This window comes from Platalea leucorodia (assembly GCF_965183815.1).
Source record: "Platalea leucorodia genome assembly, chromosome: 5".
Lineage (NCBI taxonomy): Eukaryota > Metazoa > Chordata > Aves > Pelecaniformes > Threskiornithidae > Platalea > Platalea leucorodia.
In genome coordinates, this window is record NC_138827.1 from 7721785 (window position 1) to 7744336 (window position 22552).

Consider the following 22552-nt stretch of genomic DNA (forward strand, 5'->3'; position numbering starts at 1 on the left):
CTTTGGACCACCAGAATGTGAAACCATGGAGGTGTCAGCAGGCTGAGATATGACCTGCTTAGATACAGGTGCCACTGGAAGTGCCACTGGAAGTGCCCTGGGCCCATTCTGGTTGACCCTGGCAAGATCCTGCCTGGTGCACAAGTCTAGCTGTGCCACATCTGCTGCTTTGCGTGGACATCTCAGACACCCTGGGAAACTGGAAGTGGTGTTAGATGTCTATACTAAGGCACATGAATCACTCCCATGCCATGTTCTGGACCACACAGGCTTGACCTTAGGCTCACACTTGATCTGTATCCTCCAAGCCCCAGGGAACAGGATGGTGTGGAGTCCTGCTGCCAGAACAGCTTCACATTCTGTGCATCCTGAGGGCTGTGGTAAGCAGAAAACCTGGCAGTCAGCCTCCCTGGGCTCAAAACAAATCCCCAAGACACCTTTATGGATGCATGGTCTGCAACTCTCCATTGCATCCCTAGGTCTGCTAAACAGAGCACAGGTTTTTAGGCCTTTCCTTGGTACTTTCCAGTTCCCTGTCCTTGTTTCTGATCCACTTACTTCATGCTTTTATTGCTAGTGTCATGTCATGTGTGCATCTCCTGCAGTTCTGCCCCTTGGAAAGTCCTTCCCACTGCTGCACCTGCACCCCACCCCTCTCAGTGTGTGGGAGCTTTACCACCACTGTCCAGCACTCCTTCCTTGCTCACTGTAGCTACATATGCCTTGTCTGTCTTACAGTGTAGTAGCACTGAGGGCAAATTTCTTCGCCCAGCACCAAAGTGGTTCGCAGTTCCCCAACCTCTCCACCCTACACACAAGCTGCATGTTGTGAGGGCCTCTGGGGAAGAAGGTTACCCTGGCCCTCCCGCACAATGCTTCTTGTCAGGGCCTCCGCAGCACCCTCCCAGGATATCCCCTCATCCTTGACGTGCTCTTGCCTAACGGTCCTGGCAAGGAGTGGGAGGTGAGGGAAGAGGCAGTCTAGGTCTGCAAGGACAGCCTCAGGCAGGCCCAGAAGCTGCCCACAGCCCTGAAAAGAGCAGAGACTGCTTCATTGCTCAGTCTTCCCAGCCTCACAAGAAGCAGGATCACAGAGAGCTGCTGCAGGAGAGCTTCACCACCAAGGCAGCTGGGGAACGTCTGAGGCAGAGGAAAACAGCGCATGGGAGGTCAGTCTCTCCCATAGCTGGAAAGTTGCTCCTTCGTGAGTGGGCGAAGCCTGGCTGGCTGAAAGTGCCCCTGACCTGTGGAGCTCCAGGGATGCCCCTGGGATCCAGGCAGGCCTGACACACTGCCAGGAATACAAGCCAGGCATCTCAGGAGAGCACGTGGGAGAGCCACTCCCTTTGGACAAACTGGGATAAGCCTTTGACACAGGGAGGGAAGGAGCATCCAGCTGTGTGGCCATGTCTCAGAGACCCCGGGTCATGGGGACAAACGATAACCCTCTGCGCAGGTGTGGGGGACAGGACTGGAGCAGCCTCTCCTTACTCTCCATCATCCCCCATAGCCATCGCAAGGACCTGCCAATGAGCCAGTGCTAGGAGCCAAGCTGCTGAGAGCCCTGGCCTGCTCAGGATGGGCTTCTGCCTCCCCCAGCAATCGTATCCTCTCAGATACCGCACCAAGCCCAGCACACCACATCATACAGTCTCAGCTAAACATCAGGGCCTGAGGCATCCTGTTACTCAGAAACAGCCAGCTCCCTGGGGTGTGAGGGCAGTGAAAATTGGTCTCTAAGTGGCAAGAACCCTTCCTTGTCCTGATCAGCGCAATCTTCCTCCCAGGACTTGTCTCCTCGCTTACTAAAGTCAGGCTATATAGCACCACTTGGCTTATATATTAGCAACCTATCTGCACCCACCCTCTTCCGCAACCTCATGGTAGATAACAAGGGAGCCAACCTAATCCTGCTGTGACAGCAATGGCACTTAAGTGCCAGGCAATGGGACAAGCAGAGGACCATAAATCCACAAATAAAGGATGGCAATAGATGTCAGAATCCACTAAAGCAGGCTCCATGAACTCAGTGTCTCACCTCTTGATGGTCTGGGTGATTGAGGTCTGTCGTTGTAGCACCGGTCTTCTCACTTCATTAGGCAGGGAGGGCACACGGGTGTTGTCGGCGGGCATGCTCACGCTTCGCAGAAAGGCCTGACGTCTCGTTGGCTGCGAAGAAAAGCAGGAGGGGCGTCAGTGTTCTCAGAGTGATGCTCTGCAAGGCCAGTCAGGTTATGAAACATTTCGTTAGCAATTCAACAGCCACCCAACGCCCCAACGACAAGCTGGGTGCATGCAGCTGGGCAGCAAAATCAGGCTAACAAGGACTGTGTTCATGTTAGCCAGGAATGGCTCTGCAGAACAGAACAGTTAGCATCAAGGACACAGCATCTGCATGTTGCAGTGGGTCTCAGTTCATACTGGCTCTAGCCTGGCCCATGGACTGATGTCCAGTTGTAGATGTGGTGTACTACATGAGCTCCTGCAACATATCCTCCTGGCTTTTTTCTAGCCAGAAGGAACCCAGATCACACATTCCTGAACCAAGGTGAAGAGAAGCACAGTGTGAGATTTGCTTCATAAGTGACTCTGGATCTGCATTAAAAGCCTGCGAGAGCTGTGGGTGGGTCTGTGCTGTAGCTGCTGTCTGGTGCAGGCTAAGCAAGCTGGGAAAGCCACATTGGCTTTGTTCATAACCCGACTGTCTGGACACACTCAGGTCTGAAAGCTCCTGGCATGTCTTGGCTGAAAGTCACCTACCAAATATAACACAACTCACCAGACTGTTCTCCACTCATACAACTGCCTCCCCAGGGCTGCTCTGGACTCATTTTTCATCAGCTTGGCAGAGACACCATCTCCCATTTGTAAAACGCAGGCTGAGCAGACTGTCCCTCTGGCAAGTGAAGCTCTGATCAACTGTTTCTCTGGTCAGACATTGTCTCTGCCTCAAGACTACTTGCTACTTCAGCCCCTCTAGCCCAGAAAGCTAATAATTTCCACTAATCTTAACATTTTTGTTATGTTTTATGTGAAAACAATGCATAGGTACTCAGGTTATAAGCCAAAGGAGCCCATTATGCGCTCTTATCCTGACAGCCTGTACTGTGCAGACTGGACCTCCAGAGAACATCACCTCCGCCAGCTTCCATCATAAGTACAGAGTGTCTCCCCAGAAGGTGCCCAGCTGCATTTAGAGATGTCAGGTAAGAGAACATCCATGAAAGTCTTAAATAAGTGATTTGGAAGGCTTCAACCTGCACTGTTAAAACACTGCATTCCACTTCTAATCCCTGCAGACTGAACACCGATCACTTTCCTTCCAAGGGAAGACCAGGACCAAGATTTATCTGCCAGAAGCCGTCACATAACTGAAGTGCATTTTAGTCCCTGGATCAAGGAATGGTGAAGAGGCCAGTCCTCGCTATTCCAAGCACAACATAAGTTCCCTCTTAAGACAAGCTTGTCCTCAACTCCCCTCCAGGGAAGCTGTATAACCTTCCGTTTCTCTGATGGCTAGACCGTTCTTTCACATAAGCAACTGAACCCAGGCACTGCACCCCACGCATGGAGCCGGGCGGTAAGAACCCTCTGGCTCTGCCTTTGGTGCAGGTGGTCTCTGTTCCTGCAGTAAGGTCACACGAGCAGCCAGGAATCATCCTACCCACGTCTCACCCGTACATGAGAGTTGTTGCCACCTTGTAGCAGAAATTCCTGTTATGCTCCCTATTCCCAGCACAAATACAGATGTTTTATTCTCATACTTTGCACAGTTCCTATTAACCTATCACCCCATCTCTACTTCACCACTCTTCAGTGTTACTTATTTCTCATCCCACATGATCTTATGTTCCTCATGCTAGTAACAGCTTTGTGTTGCCAGTAACTGTTTTTTCTCTGCTGTTACTGACGAAAACCTGTCATTACCTTGGCTATTCATAAGCCAGATTCATTCCCTGCTCATTTCAGCATGATCTCTGGCACTTCCAGGCCCTCATGTTTGTCTAGAAGCCCTTCATTCCTCCAGTCCCCTTAAAAAATGCTTGTTTGAATACCTCACTCCCATATTCCCCAGCCAGGACGCTTTTCACAATCCCCACATCCAGTGACATCCACTGATCTCAGCACATCAGCAACCCACCTTCATCCCTCCCACATTGCCTTCAAGGGGGAGTTAATTACCAATCATAAATTTACCCAATGGCTCTGCCCCTTCTCACATGGCCTCGTGACCTGCCATCACACGCTGCCTTTCTCTCAGCCAGGACTGCCGGAGTCCACGGGCACAGGCGCAGCAGGGCTCTGCACACCCCCTCCACAGCTCCGCAGACCCTCCCTCCTGCGCCGAGCCTCTGTACCTGCACAGGCTGGGGCTCTTCTGGCACCGGCACAGGCGCCGGCACAGGGATGTCCAGTTTTAACCATGGTGGCTTCTTCCGCTGTAAACTGCTCGTGCTGTCGTGTCGCGCCTCCGACATCGTCCCACGTTTGTCCTCAGGCCTAGGAGAGGGGAGAAATCACAGTCAGGAGGGGGCCAGGCTCATCCCTGACATGGTACATGCCAGCAGGGCCGAGCAGAGTGCCCTCCTCCAGGCTGAGACTGATGGGACCCAAGACCCATGTTGGATGACTTAGAATCATAGAATCGTTAAGGTTGGAAAAGACGCTTAAGACCATCGAGTCCAACCGTTAACCCAGCACTGCCAAGTCCACCACTAAACCATGTCCACAAGCACCACATCTACCCTTCTTTTAAATACCTTCAGGGATGGAGACTCAACCACCTCCCTGGGCAGCCTGTGCCAGTTACCCTTTCAGTGAAGAAGTTTTTCCTAATATCCAACCTAAACCTCCCCTGGTGCAGCTTAGGGCCATTCCCTCTCGTCCTATCGCTTGTTACTTGGGAGAAGAGACCGATCCCCACCTCGCTACAGCCTCCTTTCAGGTAGTTGTAGAGAGCAAGAAGGTCTCCCCTCAGCCTCCTCTTCTCCAGACTAAACAACCCCAGCTCCCTCAGCCGCTCCTCATAAGACTTGTGCTCCAGACCCTTCACCAACTTCATTGCCCTTCATTGGACACGCTCCAGCACCTCCATGTCCTTCTTGGAGTGAGGGGCCCAAAACTCAACACAGTACTCGAGGTGCGGCCTCACCAGTGCCGAGTCCAGGGGCACTATCACCTCCCCGGCCCTGCTGGCCACACTATTCCTGATACAAGCCAGGATGCCATTGGTCCTCTTGGCCACCTGAGCACACTGCTGGCTCATGTTCAGGTGGCTGTCAACCAACACCACCAGGTCCTTTTCCTCCAGGCAGCTCTGCAGCCACTCCTCCCCCAGCCTGTAGCGTTGCCTGGGGTTGTTGTGACCCAAGTGCAGGACCCGGCACTGAGCCTTGTTGAACCTCATGCAGTTGGCCCCGGCCCAACGATCCAGCCTGTCCAGGTCCCTCTGCAGGGCCTTCCTACCCTCCAGCAGATCAACACTTCCACCCAACTTGGTGCCATCTGCAAACCTACTGAGGGTGCACTCAATCCCCTCATCCAGATCATCAGTGAAGATATTGAACAGGACCGGCCCCAACACTGAGCCCTGGGGAACACCACTCGTGACCGGCTGCCAACTGGATTTGATTCCATTCACCACCACTCTCTGGGCTCAGCCGTCCAGCCGGTTTTTAACCCAGGGCAGAGTGCACCCATCCAAGCCGTGAGCAGCCAGCTTCTCCAGGAGAATGCTGTGGGAGACTGTGTCAAAGGCCTTACTAAAGTCCAAGTAGACAACATCCACAGCCTTCCCCTCATCCACTAAGCGGGTCACCTTGTCACAGAAGGAGACCAGGTTAGTGAAGCAGGACCTCCCTTTCATAAACCCATACTTCCCAAACTCCTCGTGAAGGTTCAGCTTGTGTCTGTGCTGGTCAGCCAGGACCAGACACTTGGAGGACATGGCGCGTTTCTAAGGCCCGCAGGACCTCGAGCCAGGTGCCAGAGACTGCAGTCACAAGTTTGGGAGTCACCTCCCACTAAGATTTTTGCTGAGACTACTGTGAGATCCAGATTCCTTAAGAACCAGTCATGAATTAAATCTCAGTGAGATCTGGATCCAGCCCAACCAGCTAAGTAACTGCAGTACCAAAAGCCACTGAGCTCCCACTAAAAACAGCTTGTGATTCACACAGGCACCCTTGCCCACCCAAAGCCAAGCACCACACTTTCCTACCTAACTACTACTTAGCAATTAGCAAGCGGCCATTTCTCATTGCTGGCTCTAATCTCTTTTAAATGTAGTCATTTTCTAGAAACACAACATAGTGCACAGAGAAATACAAGTATAGCATGAATGTTAGAGAACTGGCACTAATCCTGAACTAAGAGTGGTTTTCATACATAAATAATAATGATATAGTATTTAAATAAAAACCGCTGTGTTACCAAAACGCCAAAGTAACCAGAGTGACTTGCTGTCATCTTCCCCACTCTACTATGCTGCCACTTTATCCTCCTGTTTAGGCTGCAGTGTGACAGGGACCACGCGACCCTGGTAGAGCACTTAACTTTACTGTGCACACTCAGAGAAACAACGAAGAAAACAGATTTAATCGGAGGGAGATCAGCTCAGATACCTCCACAGGTACCTTCCAACCCAAGTTATTCTACAAGCCTGTGCTGAATGGGACAACAGATCCAATTCCCTCCCAGCTCCCTCCTTGTGTTGTCCTAGGCCACAGATCCTATAGGGGACAAAAAAAATTAAGAGTCCCAGCCTCGTCCTCTACCATGGCAGACAGATGGAATAAGCATCCAGTTAACTTAGCAGGCACACATGATTTGAAAGGAAGTAGGAGAAAAGCTCTCTATTTGGATTAAAACTCAGTGCTCTTACAATGTTAACACAGTCAATTTCTTTTAAATGCACAATGAGTTTAACATGCAAGGATTCTTCCTTGAGGGTGGCCAAGTCCTAGGACAGGACCAGAGGCAGAGGGATCTCCACCCTTGGAGACATGCGGCACTCAACTAAATGAGGTCCTGAGCAGCCTGAATTATCCCTGCCTTGCACAGCGGCTGAGCCAGACAACCTGCAAACGTCCCTCCCAACCTAAATTAGGCACTAGTTCTCTGAAACACGCGCTGCCTTTCATGGCATTTCCACCATATTCCCACAGCTCACTGCAGCTGCTCTGGAAAGGGAGCTGCACAAACACTGAAGCTTACCATTGCAAAAGATACAAGGCGGGGAGGGAAATAGGTCAACAAAAGGGAGTGGGGGATGATCTGGATTGGGTTAGGAGAAGAGAATCTCATCTAAAAGGAGCTGACGACCAGCTGCTAGCTCAGTCGCGCAAACTGGGCTGGCTGCCAGGAGCGCTGTGCTCAGCTGAGCCGGAACGACAGAAACGGAGGACTCAGCTGTAGGTGGATGAAGGTTGGGTTTCAGCAAATACCACAGGCCCCCAAGAGTCTGGGAATTCATGATCTAGCCTGTACAGACATGCCCTTTGTACATGCACCACGGTCCTGTGTGCACAGACACAGTGCCGTACGTTAGAGAGACACAATTCCTTTCTTCCCTCCACCCCTAGCCGCAGGGGTGACTAAATGCATCTGTTCTAACTTCCTATAAGATGAGAATATTGAGAGTATTAGGGGAACTCTCGCCTGCTCTTGGTAAGGGTAAATCTGCTACGAGATAGCTTTCAGTCTTGCATCAAAACGGGCAAACTTGTCTTCACGGTGAGGTCAGAAAGCAAAGCAGATTTCTCATATCTGAAAAACTCCCTTGGTGCAACGCAAAGAGCTCCAGCATTTACCCACAAGGATCATGAATACCAGGTCTTCCCGAGATGCTCTGATCAGAGACCAGCCAAGAGGGACAGAGCCATCACTCTGGTATGACCAAACACAACCTATTTCACACATGCCCCTCCTGACACAACTCAAGAGCCTCCTTTCTGTGCCTTCAAGGGCAAATTCAGAGCTTCTGAACTAGCAGCTCTTCTTTTCCCAGCATCTCTTCAATGAGAAGACATCACTCAGCTTCCTTCCTGTCCACCTACAGAGCTGCCTTTGAGAGCAGGTGCTGTGGGCATAAAGCATACACACGTGTAAGATTTGCAGCTTTATCAAACAGCGAGGCCAAGCCAGGAAGGCAGTGAATGAATCACTCCTGTATTGCCCAAAAGCTACCACAACAGCACTACGCTCCGTGAAAGACTTTCCAATGAAATCTGTTTTCAGTCCCCCTTCCTAAATTGCCACAGACAGGGATGTCCACGTATCCATCACGCTGGCTTCACTGCAACCTTTGCATGGGGATCTCCAGAGGTGTGCACACACGCCACATGCAAAGAGAAGGACAGAGCATGCACACACACGGGGTCAAGCCCCTGGCCTTATGATTACCCTCAAAGTTGACTCAACTTTGTACTTTAAGCAAGAAGAAGATCTCAAGATGAAATTCGCATAGCTGACAGAGCAATAGACTGCTTTCTCCCAACTTCAGCAGTTAAAGAGTTCTTTAAATAGCAAAGCATCAAAATGCATATATAATAATTGTATAAGTGCACTCTATTTAAAAACCAGGTGAGTTTCAAGGGTGACTGCAAACAGAGTCTTAACTTAACACCCTTAACTCAGGAGCAAATTCTTCTACCAGTTTGACCTTTTTTACTTACTAAAATGTTCCCTAAAGGGTGCACTGAAGGCAGAGCTGCTCAGCATTCCCAACTACCTGTGTCCATCTGGAGTGGCCAAGAATAAACCTTGCAAACAGGTAAGATGTAGCTTGCAGCGCTGGCCCTAGCAGGGCCTGGTTCTCTGCACACTGTGAACACGCGGCCGCAGCACAGGTCAGTCAACTGCCTCTGACCCAGGGCACAAAAGAGACTGGGATATGGGCACAAGAGCCAGGTCTCCAGGAGGTTAACGGTGAGACTGAATGTGGATCCAGCTGTATACATAGACGTATAGACTAGCTGTACATAGATGTATAGCTGTGTACATAGATGTACAGCTGGATGGTTGAACATAAGTCTTTGCAAGGCAGGTAACACCCTGTATTACACCTAGTCCTCACTCAAAGTGCTGCCGTCACTAACTTCTGTCTCAGCACTGCACTAGAAGCACATGCCGAGTTTCACACTAACCCGTTGATGATTTTTAGGGGCTAGTGTTTCACGATACAGTGTCCATGTATCTGGTTGGGCCAATGGGCTTTGTTTCAAAGTTGACTGCATTGACACATATTTCATTTGAATGGTCCCATATCCTCAGTCCCAATTTCTCAGTACTGCCCTAATAAGTGCTTTCAAGAGGTCACCGGCAGCAGCAGGATAGCAACATACACAGCACAGCCATGCAAGGTCAGGTCAAGTGTCCGTCTAAAGCCAGTATCTCATTTCCAACAGAGGATGCCTGGCAACGGGTACAGAGTACAGGATCACTCGACAGTCGTATCTCCCAGGACAGAGTCATGGCATGGGCTATGAATAACTCGGAGGCTTCCTGTGCCAGAGATGTCTTTGCATTTAATGGTTCTGTATCCATCTCCATATCCACTCAAGGATTTTTCTTCCAGAATTTATTCAACTCTTTTTTTAATCCAAGCAAACTTTTAGTATTCATAACTGCACATGACAAAGAGCTCCACAGCCGAAACACGTGCTGTGTGACAAGCCACCTTCTTCAGTTTGTCTCTAAACCTGCCACTTCCTGGGTTCACTTGATGCCCTGCAGTTCTTGGGGTAGAAGAGTGAACAGCTTTCCCCTATCCTCTTTCTCCATGCCAATCCTGACTCTGCAGATCTCATCCATGCCCTTCCTACCATCCTCTTCCCACAAACACAGCAGGATCCACATCCAGATGCTCACTCCTTGGACAGGAGCTGTTCCAGATCTCTCACCTGTGTTTGTGGTTTGCAGTGTCTCCCAAAGTCTAGAAAATGCTCCACCAACCCAGACATCAGCTAAATATCTTCATCCTGGGTAGGTGGAAATGTTCATGCTTTCAAGCTTTTGTGAACTGTCATTGGGCCTTGAAACTCAACTTTTGTAAACCATCAGGATAGCGATTCCAGCAAGTGGCATCAAGAGAGAAGTCTCCGCTATTACCAAAACCACATAAGAGCCATTGGAGACATGGGTAAGGAGACTGTCTGAAGAGACTGGGAAGAGGTGGAATGGCCCAGTACCTGCCTGGCCTTCTCCTCCCAGTGCTGGCACAGTCCCAGTCCTGGTGCCGCCACCTGCACTGCTCAGTCCACTCAGCAGCCGTTCCCTCAGCATCACAAAACTGGGGAATCCAGAAATACAAACTCCTCTCCAGCACATGGGCTGAACACAGAGCATTTGCAAATCTAGCTTCTAACCGATCGGCTGCATGTACAACTGTGGCAGCAGAACAAAAGTTATTAATAAAGTCAATTTCAATTAAAATAAACAAACAAAAGAAAAAACTTGTATATCGCAGATACTCTGGGAAAGTCATCTTCAAAAGCTCCCTGCCAAAGCAAGGGCAGAGTACCAGAATGAAAGCCAAATCCACTGTGCTGTGGGTCAGGCGAAGAAAGAGGGAGAGTGCATTAAATTCCAGAAGTTGGCACATGATCAAGAAAAGCTGCTTAGTGAAATCCACCAACCCAAACAGAGAAGGAAAAGCCTTGTACAGAAGCCTGAGCATGCACCTAAAATTGACAGGCATCTCAAATACATTCAGAGATTTGCACAGTCATTTCAAAAGACCGACTATCCTTCCATTTAAACAGACAACTGAAGCTATTCCGATGTTGATCTTTTCTTCCAAAATTTCCATTTTACCAACATTCCCATTTAAAATAAAGCTGTTTTTTTCCCAAAAACATTTCAAATGAAAAAAAAAACCAAAACAAAACAAAAAACCCAACTTCATTCAACCCTACCACAGAAATACACATCATCTGCTTTTTGCAACAACACTGCTCCTCTCCAGCACAGCGTGTGCGTGTTCTTACAGACACCCCCAGGAGGTAACAGACACTGGGGCTATTCCGCTGCAATCCGATCACCACATCCCATGGTCAGCCTCCAGCTGTTTTCCTCCATTTTTCAAACCCCCATCACTGCAACAGCTGTATTTGCAGTGCCTGCTATGCAGAGTCCCAGGCAAGTCCCGTGTACCTGAAGGGGTCTGCCCATGCAGCTGTCCTGGTTGAGGCACACCGGCAGGCATCCAGGTGGAGAGACAGCAAAGAAACCGGGATCCTAAATGTGTTCTCCAGACAGAGCGAGCCAGGGAGACAGCGGGCTGCTGGCTGTGCCTCTCCCTCCAGGAGGATTTCTGCTGGCACAGCCGGGAAAAGGCAGGAAGTCCAAGGAGAAGAGGAGCAGTGGGGTTTCGGTCTCGTGGCTGCCAATAAAACCATCTAGCATGGATCAGACCCAACAAGTTACAAATAATATCTCAAATACCAGACGCAAGCCAGACCTTTAAAACAAGCCAGATGGAGGGGCTGAGGGCAGGCAGGGACGGGGAAGGTGTAACTGGCCTGTGACCCTGCACTCTTGGGGAAAGCTGTAAAGGGCACAGCAACACCCAGGCTTCGGCTGAGACCACCACCGTGTCCCACCTCAAGGAACTACCTCAGAAATGAAACAAAGCCATCAGCACTCCCCTGGCAGCGGCCCTGTGCAGGGCTCTCCCGCTTTCCCAACCCTCGCTGCCGACCTCGGAGGAGATGCCGTAAGGCTTTGCAGACTCACAGGCGGCCAAGCAGAAGCTGGGGTCTGAGCAATCCAGGCACCTCTGAGCACAAGCCTGGCAGCGAGCTAGGCAGACACACCGCCCTTCTAGCCCTGCGCAGCAGGGAGCTGGCATGACTACCGTTCCCACACACTGCCCACCGCCCCTCTCGCCGCCCTCTGCCATGCACAAGCTGTGCTTGAGTGCTGGTAGGGACTGATGCTGCCTACAACAGCCTGCACCACATCACGCAGGCAACAGTTCCCCAAGGCCCTGCCTTCTGCTTGCAAGCAAACCAATCTGACAGCTAGCTGCTACCCAAAGAGCAGTCTTGCTTTACTCCAGTGAGCCACTTCAAGGTGTTTTACCAGCACAAACCTAACCCTACTAAATTATTGCCTGTTGATCTGACATCCTGAAGAGGCTCAGACATTTTCCGATAAGCTCTGTGCAACCTGAAAGAGGAAGGGACCAGCCTATTCAGTGATAACTCGGCACGACAGCAGCTTAGCTGAAACATCAAACTACAGCCCAAGCCTTTGTCCCCTGCCAATGTGACAGTGCTCCTCCATCCCCAGCCTCGCAGATCAGCGCTTGGGGAACTGCATTTGCCCCCGCCAATATACATGCAGCACACCGAGCCCCTGCACTCTCCTCTGAAGAGGGACCAGACAGGAGAACTGGGGTATAGCCAACCTCTTATTAAAAGACATAGCTTTCCTGCAGGCCAGTGTGGCACATCGGAAAGGCCCGTCCCTACCCAAACTGTCTTTTAAACTTTATGTCGAAGTAGAACATGGAAGAAATGGATCTGGGGCAGCGAAAGCCTTTGCACAAGCTCCAATGGAACAGAGGCCTTTGCCTTGTAGAGAGTGAATTAAAAGGCACACAGTCTTCCTCCTGAGAGTTTTCTTTTCAACCAGCACTCTAGAAAGAGCTAGAACGGGAGCTACACGCTTGAGCAGGTGGCCATAAAACCAGCGTGCAAGTAGATCATGGACAAGCAGCACGCAAGCACCACCCCAGAGCTGCGCCAGCAGGAACCCACCAAGGTGGGGTGAATGCTACGGGGAAGGTCTTTAACTTCTGCAACTACCCAAGCAACCAAGGCAGAGCTGAGGGATCTTCCCATGAACCACTTTATTTAATTAGCTGAGAAATACCAGTGGAAACTTCCTGGCTTGGAAGAGGCCAGGCAGACCCCTAGGCAGGAAACAGGAAGCTACCTTGGAAAAAAACCCAAGGGTCTGGATTTCATCCAAAGCCCTGGAGAATGATGCTGGTATGCAAGAGGCACACCGAGAGTGCAAAGCTTCAGCTGGGACCCACTGAACTTGGAGAAGGCTCAGCTATATACAGAGCCAGAGGGTTTTAAATATAGGTAATAAAAATATCTGCCAGTGAAGTCTGAATGTATGTGAGCCAATCCCATGATCAGGAAAGCAGATCTGATGTCCCTCTGAGCAACTGAGTTTCCTGATTTTCAGAAAAGGACGCAGGTCATGATGGAAATCAACCATAAATGAGCTCCTACTGGAACGCCAGCATTAAGAGCTTTCAAAGCAGCTTCACATGGGACCTGAAGGGTATCCAGGTCTGGTGCCCTCATACAGAAGAGAGAGGAAAAACAGGGAGCTCAAAAAACTTTTCTGATTCCTGTTAGTCTCCAGATCTGTAGGTGAACTTCTCCAAATACAGGTTAAAACATGACCCCAACTGCAACCTGCAAACATCCACACAGGCAACTGACTCTGATCTTCGAGGTCCCTTTGTTGCAGCAGACAAAAGGCAAAATAGTAACAAGAACACAGAAGCCAACACTCAAAATTCAAGCTATAAAGGTGTCATGGCCACTTGAAAGAGGTGCAAGCCAACAGAAGCAGCAGTGCCCCCAGCCCTCTGTGTTGCCCCTCTCCTTGTGCTGGCACGAGCATCCCCGCAGCTGTTGGGTGATCCACACTGGGAACCGACCCACATTAGCTCAGCAAAGAAAACGGTTTGTTCCAGCCCAAGCTCCTTCCCTGATCCAAGTCACCACATGGCTCCACAAACACTTGTGCCAGCAGAAGGAAAGGGGAAGAAGCAGGAACAAAAAGACCAGCTGGAGCCAGATGACTGGACTGCTTCTCAAGGCAGCACAGTTTAAAGCGACCGTGAAAACACGGCCAAAAACTCACACTTGTAGCACTGTGGGAAGGTAACAATTATAACAAGGGAGGTGGTGGGTTCTGCATCTCTTCAGGCTTAAATACTCTTCTGAGAAGTGCCCTCAGTGCAGGTGTTGAGTGCAGCAGGAATCAAATACTACTATATCACCAGAGGCAGAGTGAATTTTTGGTGGGGTCATTAGATGGGAAAACATCCAAACCATCCACAGATTTCTCTAGAGCTGACAGCTAAGCCTCACGCACGGGCAGCTTCCATAGAAGGGTTCCCAAGGGATGAGTTTCCCCTGCTCACCTATGGCCTGTGGCACCCACAAAGCAACTAGGTGTAAGGGAGCCAGGTACAGGAGACGTGTGACCCAGATGACAGAAGCAGGTTCACAGCACCAGCCAGCACGCCTGCACCCCAGAGCCCACGCAGGGCCCAGGTGATGAGCAATCAGCACCCAACTCCACCTCCTAGAGTAAACCCAATACAGAGCCGTCTACAACCTACCTAGAAACCAGCAAGGGGAACAGTCTGAGCATAAAACATAACCAACAAAGAGGAGGGAGCAGTGGCAGACCTTCTGGAGTACTTTGGTGTCTTCATCCTGTTTGTGCTTCTCCACGAACACACCTTGCAGCTTTGCACAGAAGACACCAGCCTGCCATCACATGCAACAGCCACATTTCCAGCAGCCACATCCTAATGCTCTGGTCATAGCATGCCACTTACAGGCTACATCTGAACACGGACTGATGACGATACCTGCTAATAGCTCTAGCGACAGTGCATCAAACACGGGGAGCAAGAAACCAGCACTGACCAGCACTCCCATTCCTTAGGGAAGCCAGTAGACTCAGCACTGCCTGGTCCTCAAAAGGAGCTGGTTTCCACCTAGATCTGTTACCAGCTACCTGATGGCTGATGCATCTCAGCACGCCTGTGCAGGAAGCCAGGATACTACCGCTGGTCCGGTGCCATAGCGAACATAGCCAGAATGGATAACAAGTACAATCACATTAACAACTCAAATATTAGTAATTCCTATTATAAACAACAGACTGCCAACAGTGGAAGTGCATCCAGAGGAAGAATCATCTAGGCAAGCCTTGTTCTTAAACCCTTTTCAAAGGCAACCACAGCTGCCCATTGGTTAGCAGTGCCCGCGCTGAGCCAGCAGAGCCCTTCGGTCTGGGGTCCCCAGCAGCCTCAAAGCCCAGTTGTTTCAGTACTCTGCCTGGGTCTACACGTTCTTCAGCGTCGCTAGAGCTCCTTGTTAACAAAGAGGCAGGAAAGAGTGATCACAGAAACTATTTTAGTACACATATAACTCATTGCAATGATTCAATGGGGCTCCAGAAAACCATGTTCCAGATTTATTTTCATTACTAGTAAAACAGATGCACTGTAAAGTACGGGCTGATCCACAAGTACCATGGACACAGTTATTGCCTCGATTATACAGCAAGGTAAGATTCACAAAAATGCTTTTGTCAGCACGGCCATGACCCCACATTAGAAAACAAAAGACAAAGCCAACAAAATCCTACCACTGCATTTTAACAAAGGTATCATTTCTCACTGAAATTCTGCATTTGTGATTTTTTTCTACCAGCTCTCATATTCATCACAAGTACCGTAAGGGTTCGGGACACAAGGAAAGCTAGGAACACAGCACTGGTATGACTCTCAAGACAGCAGTAAACACTGGCTCTGGTTGCTTTTGGAACAGCTGCTGTCTGTGCACCCACCTCAAGAGCAATTTTCTTGGTAATGCCTTTTAGTGATTGTAACATTGTTAATTTAGAAAATACAACATCAATAAACAATTGATGGAAAAGCAACGGCCAAAACTAGCAACCTCTCCTAGAAAGATTACAATACTCCAAACCAAAAATTATGTTAGACCAGAAGCCACCCAACCTCTATGGCAAAGGCTCTCGGTACTAAAAGCAGCTAAGAATCACTGTTTGTTGTGCTAAATAAAAATGCCTCACTGGCAAATGAGATCAAAACTGCCACAAATGACAACATTTCCTATGGAAAGTTATATAAAACCACGCTGAATAGCAACCTAAAAAAAATCTTAGAGGAAATAACAATAACAAACGCTGGAGCCAGCAGAAGACAGACTTTACACTCAGGAAGGATGGAAGCCTGCATCTCAGCCATTCAGGCCAGCTTTCTTTGCATGTTCCTTTGAAATTCAGAGCATCCTCACTCACCATCACACACCTGCTTTCTCCAACACGACCACAGTTCTCTTCACCTGGACAGAAGCGAGAGAACAAGCCTGCATCCACCAGCAGTGCCCACAGCAATGAGGCCCAATGAAGAGCCTTCAAAAGAACAATTACACAGCCAAGGACTCGAAGCAGAGCTGGTTCGGCTGGAGCTGCTCTTCCTAAGCGTTAGCTGATTTAGCCAGGGACACAGGAGAGCTAGCCTGCCACTCTGATGCTCTAATTTCTACTCTTGCTAGTGCTCAACAGCCGGCCACACACCATCTCCTGCTTTGTCTAACTGGAAAGCAGTTGCAGGAAGAGCTTGTCTTGCTCTGCAGGTGTGTGTACGCATGTGTACGTTCATGTGTGCCCAATGCACCAACTGATTTATAATGCAAATAGAAATAATCATAATTCTAACTTTGTTTTAGCAAAAAAAAATAAAAAAATCTAAGTGAACCACACTTCTTCAATCTGAGTGAATGGCACGTTCTCTCTCACTGTTCTCCCTGAAATTACAGTCCCAGAGCAGTCAGAGAAAAGGAAGGCATGCTCCCACTTTTTGGCAAAACAACTCACAGCCTGCTGTCTTCTGCAGTTCACTTTAAAGCACTGGGCTTTGAATTCAAGCGACAGAGAAACATATCTCCCATGTGCTGATTGCTACAGGGCAGTAACTCCTGAAACAGGGAAGCTGTATTCATCAACCCAGCCGTCTGAGCCCTCAAGATTTTAAAATTCAAGCTGTTGTAACTTTCACTGAATCAAAGCCCTGTAAGTGCCGGACCTGTAGAACAGTAAAAGCAGCATCCTGCACAGCTTCAGGATGACCTCATACGGATTGTTCCTTTTTAAAGAAAAAAAAAAAAAAACCTTCAAAGCAGGGATTGCTGCTGACCAGCAGAGCAAGGGGCTGTCTCGCAGCGAAGTGGAAACAGGAAGGGGAGGAGGCGGCAAAGGTAGGCTTTCCAGAAAAGGCAAGATCGGGCATGTCTTGATATCTCTTCTGCCCCTGGGAAGGCTGTACTGTGCCAGGGAACTATTTTGCAATGCTACTTCTTAGTTCACTGAGAAGAAATTACATTTCCTTTAATAATCTCTGCACTTTAGAGATGCTCTGATTACTAAGGCAAGGTCTGTTTGTTGCTAAAGGCCCCAGAATTTGAGAACATATCCGCTGCTCAGGTCTGTATCGTGATAGTTCTAACATTTCTATAGTACGCAAAAACTAGCTTTAATTATATTTGAAACAAATGGTATATCTACATAGTTGAAGAGTGCACCCAAAGGAAATTTCAGCAACAACAAGCCTTATGTCAATCTCACATTTGCTGTCCCTGCAGCAAACAGAGCACACAATCAATGAAACTTGCACTCTATAGCTTTAAAAGATTTAGCAGTTAAGGTTAACATGAAGAATAAGCTCTCCACCTTCATCAAGTAGCAAAGACCCACTGTTTGTTATTCAAAAGGATTTGACCATAGTTTGGACGATTTCTTCAAAAACTCAGCTACTAATTTGCTCGTTGTGGCATCATCCCAACACACATTAAAAAAAACCCACTTCCTCATTCCTACAGCAGCATGGACCGAAACAACAAGAGATGTGATCTGAAGTGGGCTCCAACCAGTCCTGGACAGCAGCTAGATGAGCAGGACCAAAAGAAGGAGCAAGCAATCGGAAACCCCTGAAGTTCAGCTAATAAGGACACGACAATAGGCAGTCTCAGCACAGACACAATTCCCACCACTCCCTGTGGAAACCTCACTCTCTCAGGGCTGCCCCTAGACCTTCCCGATGGCACAGTCAAGCCTGCCTGTGAAAACAGAGGCTGGCAGGCAAGCCTTGCCCTCCCCGTGCTGGAGGTGAGGGTCTTTACAACTCCGTGCAAGCAGGCCTGGATGGCAAGAGCACACACCACACACCAAATTGGTTTCGGGTCCTTCAAGGACACAGAAATAGGGCTACTAGCACAGCCATGGGAAACGCTAACAGATCCATTTCCTTCCAAGGTTAAATCTTGCCTGTTGCCTCGCTAATCTCTTCGGACTAATAGCTGCAGGGCTGGGATTGTCCCTTCCTAAACATTTTTCTGTTACTTGCATAGTGGCTGCTGACCTCACTGGACACTAAGGGAGTAAGCAACAGATCCTGATGTCCATTCAGTTCAACTGGTTCGTCTGCTAGTTCTGAACAAGGCAACAAATAAGCAAGCAAAAAGACCAAAAAAAACCCACCAAACCAACCAACCACAAAGCTAAAAAAAACCTCACCACTGGGGAGACAACTACCTGCATGACCCTGGACACCAGGGCTTCTCCTCCTCTGAGGAAAGAGACCATCTTCACCCTACTCTCCAGCAGCACTGGGACGTTGTAGCCATGACCCAGACACAACTCCCACTAAATTCAGGTTGCAGCTCCCACAGCGCAAGTTGAGACACTGTCACACCCTCAGCAGAGAGGATGCAACACAGCTCTCTGAGCAGGCCGGCAACACATATGTTCTGCAAGTTACTTAAAACTACAGCAGGTAGGAAACCAGCAGCAGGGAGGCAACCTTACAATAACAGTGCCAGATCTGCACATTCCTGTCTGTTTTGTTCCAACTAGATGATGATGAAGTTAGACTTGGGGCCCAGCACCTCTCCAGCTGAAAAGAAAGGAAACTAATCCACGTCTGAGTCCAGGGAAAATGTGAAGGAAGGAACCCATCCTTGAGTTTTAAGTATTTCTGCTGAAATGGGTCATATACTGGCAACAGGCAAGGGGGGCTGTAGGAACAGCAATTAAAAGAAGTGTCGTGTTGGGTCACAATTAATGCTGGAACCTCCAAGAAGGGCGCATGGTCTCCATGGGACGCCAAAGCCTCCAGAGATAACTAAGGAAGAAAAGCAGCAACCACAAGGGAAGAATCTTATCAAAGACTATTCTGCTGGATAAAAGCTCTAGAGATACAGATAGAGAAATGTCAGGATCTGCAGCTGACAGCTAGTCCCACTCAGCAGGCAGCATCCCCAGGAGCACACAGGGTGCTCTGCCAACCTTTTTGCTGGATGCACTGAATGGAAGAAGAAAACAACCCAGGATTCCTGGTCATGTTGCCCATCTCCGGCACTAACCAGGCTTTAGTTTGCGCTGCAGAGAGATCTGACACACTGAATGGAATCAAATCTTTACTAATTATATCTGAGCATGTGGGCTGTGTGCCCAGAATAAACTGTCCTATCACACCACACTCAGCAGACCCTGCCTCTTTCAGGGGAGCGTGCTGGGACTTGCTGGCTACTCTCCGGGGCTGGATTCCAGAGGAACAGGACTGATGACCCCAAAAGGAATTCCTATTCCTGCCCCGCGACCTCGCTCAGCTGCAGTCTCACTGCAGTCCCCACCGCGAAAGTGAAACAAGCCATCTGCCAAGTCCGGTGACGAGGCGCTGGCCCTCTCTGAGGGATGTAACTCCTGACCGAGGTGACACGTCAGGGCCATGCGCTCTCAGCACCAAGCCGCGGGAAGGACGAGCTTGCTGGAGCAGAGGTGCCTGCTCTGCTCTGCAGGCGAGCAGCGCTCTCCACATCTAAAGCTCGGCACCCTGGCTGAAGCCTACCCAGCACAGAGCAAGACATTCCTGAGACCGGGGCCAGCCCATGGCTTTCCTCAGAACCTGAAAAGCCAGTTTGTAGGCAGATCTCCTGCAAGCATATTGCTTAAAAAAAAAAAAAAAAAAGAAAAAAGGCCTGTCATGGGAAGTCCCAGAGCAGAACTAGTTTTGTGGGAGTTGCTTGTACACTGCACAGCGTTAACTTCCTTTCATGGGAAGGCACAGGAGCAGGCACACCGCTGACACATGGCCACACGTGAGAGCTGCTGCCTTCGGGGGGGGGGGTCAGGACTGATGAGCGCAGAGACCGTAACAAAGCTCGTTCCCCTGTTCCAAATCCACAGCACCTCTTGGGAGGCTGGCAGGGTCCCCGCTCAGGAATGGCACGGGCTCCCCACAAGCCCGCAGACAGACAGCGGAGACCTGGGCTGCCCAGCAGTAGCCACAAGGATCTAAGGACACAGGAGGGAGGGAGGATAGCTGTTATTAGAGCAACAGAGGGTTAAAAAAAGGCGGACAAGCTTTAAGGCACGGAAGGCCTTTCGTAAAGTCCTTTTAACAATCCAATCTTGAAGGAAGGAAGTATCTGAAAGTTCACCTGTTTCTTCCAACTATATCAACCAATCTAACACGTGTTACCTCTTCTTGCAAACCCTGCACCACTGAGACAGAAGAGCTGGAGAGCAACACATACCCACGCACTGGAGTGGAGATCCGATTCTCCTTCCAAGGGTCTGCTCCCCAGCTCGTCCTACGTGGACCCTTTTTACATCTGTGTTCACCACACAAGGGCAGCTACTTGCCTTTGCTGCTCTATCAGCGTTACTGCTGCTAACACCCTGTGCTCCTTCCTCATCCCATGCTTCATTCAGAAGCGCCTTCGGCTTTACTGCCTTGTCCCTTCCCATGACGTGTGACTATTTTTTCCTTTACTGCAGAATGCACAGCTTTCTTCCCAGAGGAAATTAGCAGCCATGGGGACAAAAACAGGAAGAAAGGAAACAACTCCCTGCTCGCTCCGAGACCCGGCCTGGAGACATCCCTGACCAACGCTGCGCACCCCAACGCGAAGCCAACCTGCAAGAGAACCAGCAGCCAGAACCAAGTCGTGCACAAGAAACGCTCCAGCACGGGACAAAACGCGTCTGTGCTGCCGCTCCCCTCCCCTGAGTTACGTGAGAGAAAAGCAGGAGGGTCACTTCAGCACAGCAGGGCTAGTTAAGTGTGAGTGTGCCACGACGGGGGGAGGACACGTCCCAAAGGACTCAGCGCTGGGGGTGCGATCCTGCAAAAGCTTTAACCAGGCTCGCGTTGGGCTGCTGTGATCCCCCGCTTCGTGACAGCGGGGCACAGTGTGAAAAGAGTTCAGGGACTGGATCCGGAGGAAAACGAACCTTTACGTGTAAAAAGCGATAGGTTTTCCACCAGATCGGCGCAGAAGGTGGCTGCCGGAACACCGGTGCCAGCATCAGGGGAGGGTGGGTGGGAACGCGTGGCAAGCGATGGCGGTGGAGGGGCCTTTCAGCTCCAGCGTGGACTTGGATCGGCTGAAAGGCGCCAGGAACGCGCACCTTCCCTACGGCCGAAAGCACCGAGGTCACCGAAGAACCGCGGACGAGCCGGACCCCGGATCACACGGGTCCGACGCTGCCGCTTCTGCCTGTCGCTGAGGGGGCCGGGCTCCCACCTGAGGCACCGAAGGCCGGTGCCCGGCGGGGGGCCATTTCCAGAGGGCTTCTCCCTGCTGACAGGGGTCGGGCCCGGCACCTGGCGCCGGCCTTGCCCCGCGATCCGCCGAGGGCCGCTCCCTGCCCGGCTGAGGCGGCGCGGCCCGCGCCGCCTCAGCCGGGCAGGGAACGGCCCTCGGCGAACGGCGGGGCTGCCCCTCACGGTCGGGCCGCCAGCAGGGGGCTGCCGAGCCGCGGCTGAGGCGGCCGGGCCGCGGGACGGGACGGAGCCCGGTGCCCGCAACTCACGTGTGCGCCCTGCCCCGGGGCAGCCCCCGCCCGGACCCGCGGTCCCCCCACCACCGCCGCCGTCGCCCCGGCCCCTCGGTCCCCACTCACCGCGAAGGCGGGCGAAGCGCAGCGGCCAGCCGCCGCTCGGGTCGGGCCGCCCCCCAGTGCGGCTTAAGGGACCGGCGCCTCCGAGCTCGGCCCGCGTAGGGCGCGGAGACTCCTCCCCCGTGCCAGGGGCCGGCCGGCCGGGCACGCCATTCACAGCCGCGGCATGCAAATGGGAGATGGGAACCCAGCCGGGTACGGCGGCCTGAGTCCCGCCGGGGAGCTGCCAGCGCCCGGGGCCGCGGGACGACGCATCCCGCCGCGCCGCCGCCCTGACTCACGGTGCAGGAATGCGCCCAGCCGGGCGGAAGCCACCGGCCCGCCCGCGGCCCCCGCAGCGCGGCCCCCGCGGCCCCGGGCCTGGAGCCCCCGCCTCCCCGCCGTGGATGTCGGTGGTCCGCCTCGGGGGTGGGCATCGCCCTTCGGGCCTGCGGCCGCCGGCCCCCGGCCGAGCTGCGGTGGCTCGGTTTAACTCCGGGTTCCGTTAGCCCCGGGCCCGCGGGGTGCTCCCGCCGCCGCCGCTTCCCCGGAGCGCCCGGCTCTGGCAGCAGCTGTGCCCGGGCGGAGCTGGGGTGATCCCCGTGTGGGGAGCCCCGGGGCCGGGGGTCACGTTCAGCGGAGGGGACAGCACGGCTGAGCTGCCAGGCCCCGGCCGGGCCTGCCCCGGCCCCGCTGCCGGGCCTGGGGAGCCCCGAGTCTCCCAGGGCAGCAGGGCTGCTCCCAGTCACCTCGCTCCTGCCGTTTCACTGTCCTTTACCTGCTCCTTGCCTCTTCCCCCCGCCCTGTCCTGTGGTTC

General features: G+C 51.5%; 1 protein-coding gene across 1 annotated transcript in view; it reads right to left on the reverse strand.

The window, feature by feature from the left end:
- RHBDF1 (rhomboid 5 homolog 1) overlaps positions 1–21867 on the reverse strand; it is a 38472-nt gene extending 16605 nt beyond the window's left edge. Inside the window, exons 1-3 of the mRNA XM_082312422.1 lie at positions 21760–21867; positions 4359–4500; positions 2039–2169 (exon numbers count right to left, since the gene is read on the reverse strand). Coding sequence (XP_082168548.1) covers positions 2039–2169; positions 4359–4478 — 251 coding nt within the window. The 5' untranslated portion in view covers positions 4479–4500; positions 21760–21867. The remainder of the gene's footprint in view (positions 1–2038; positions 2170–4358; positions 4501–21759) is intronic.
- Positions 21868–22552: the final 685 nt, after the last annotated feature.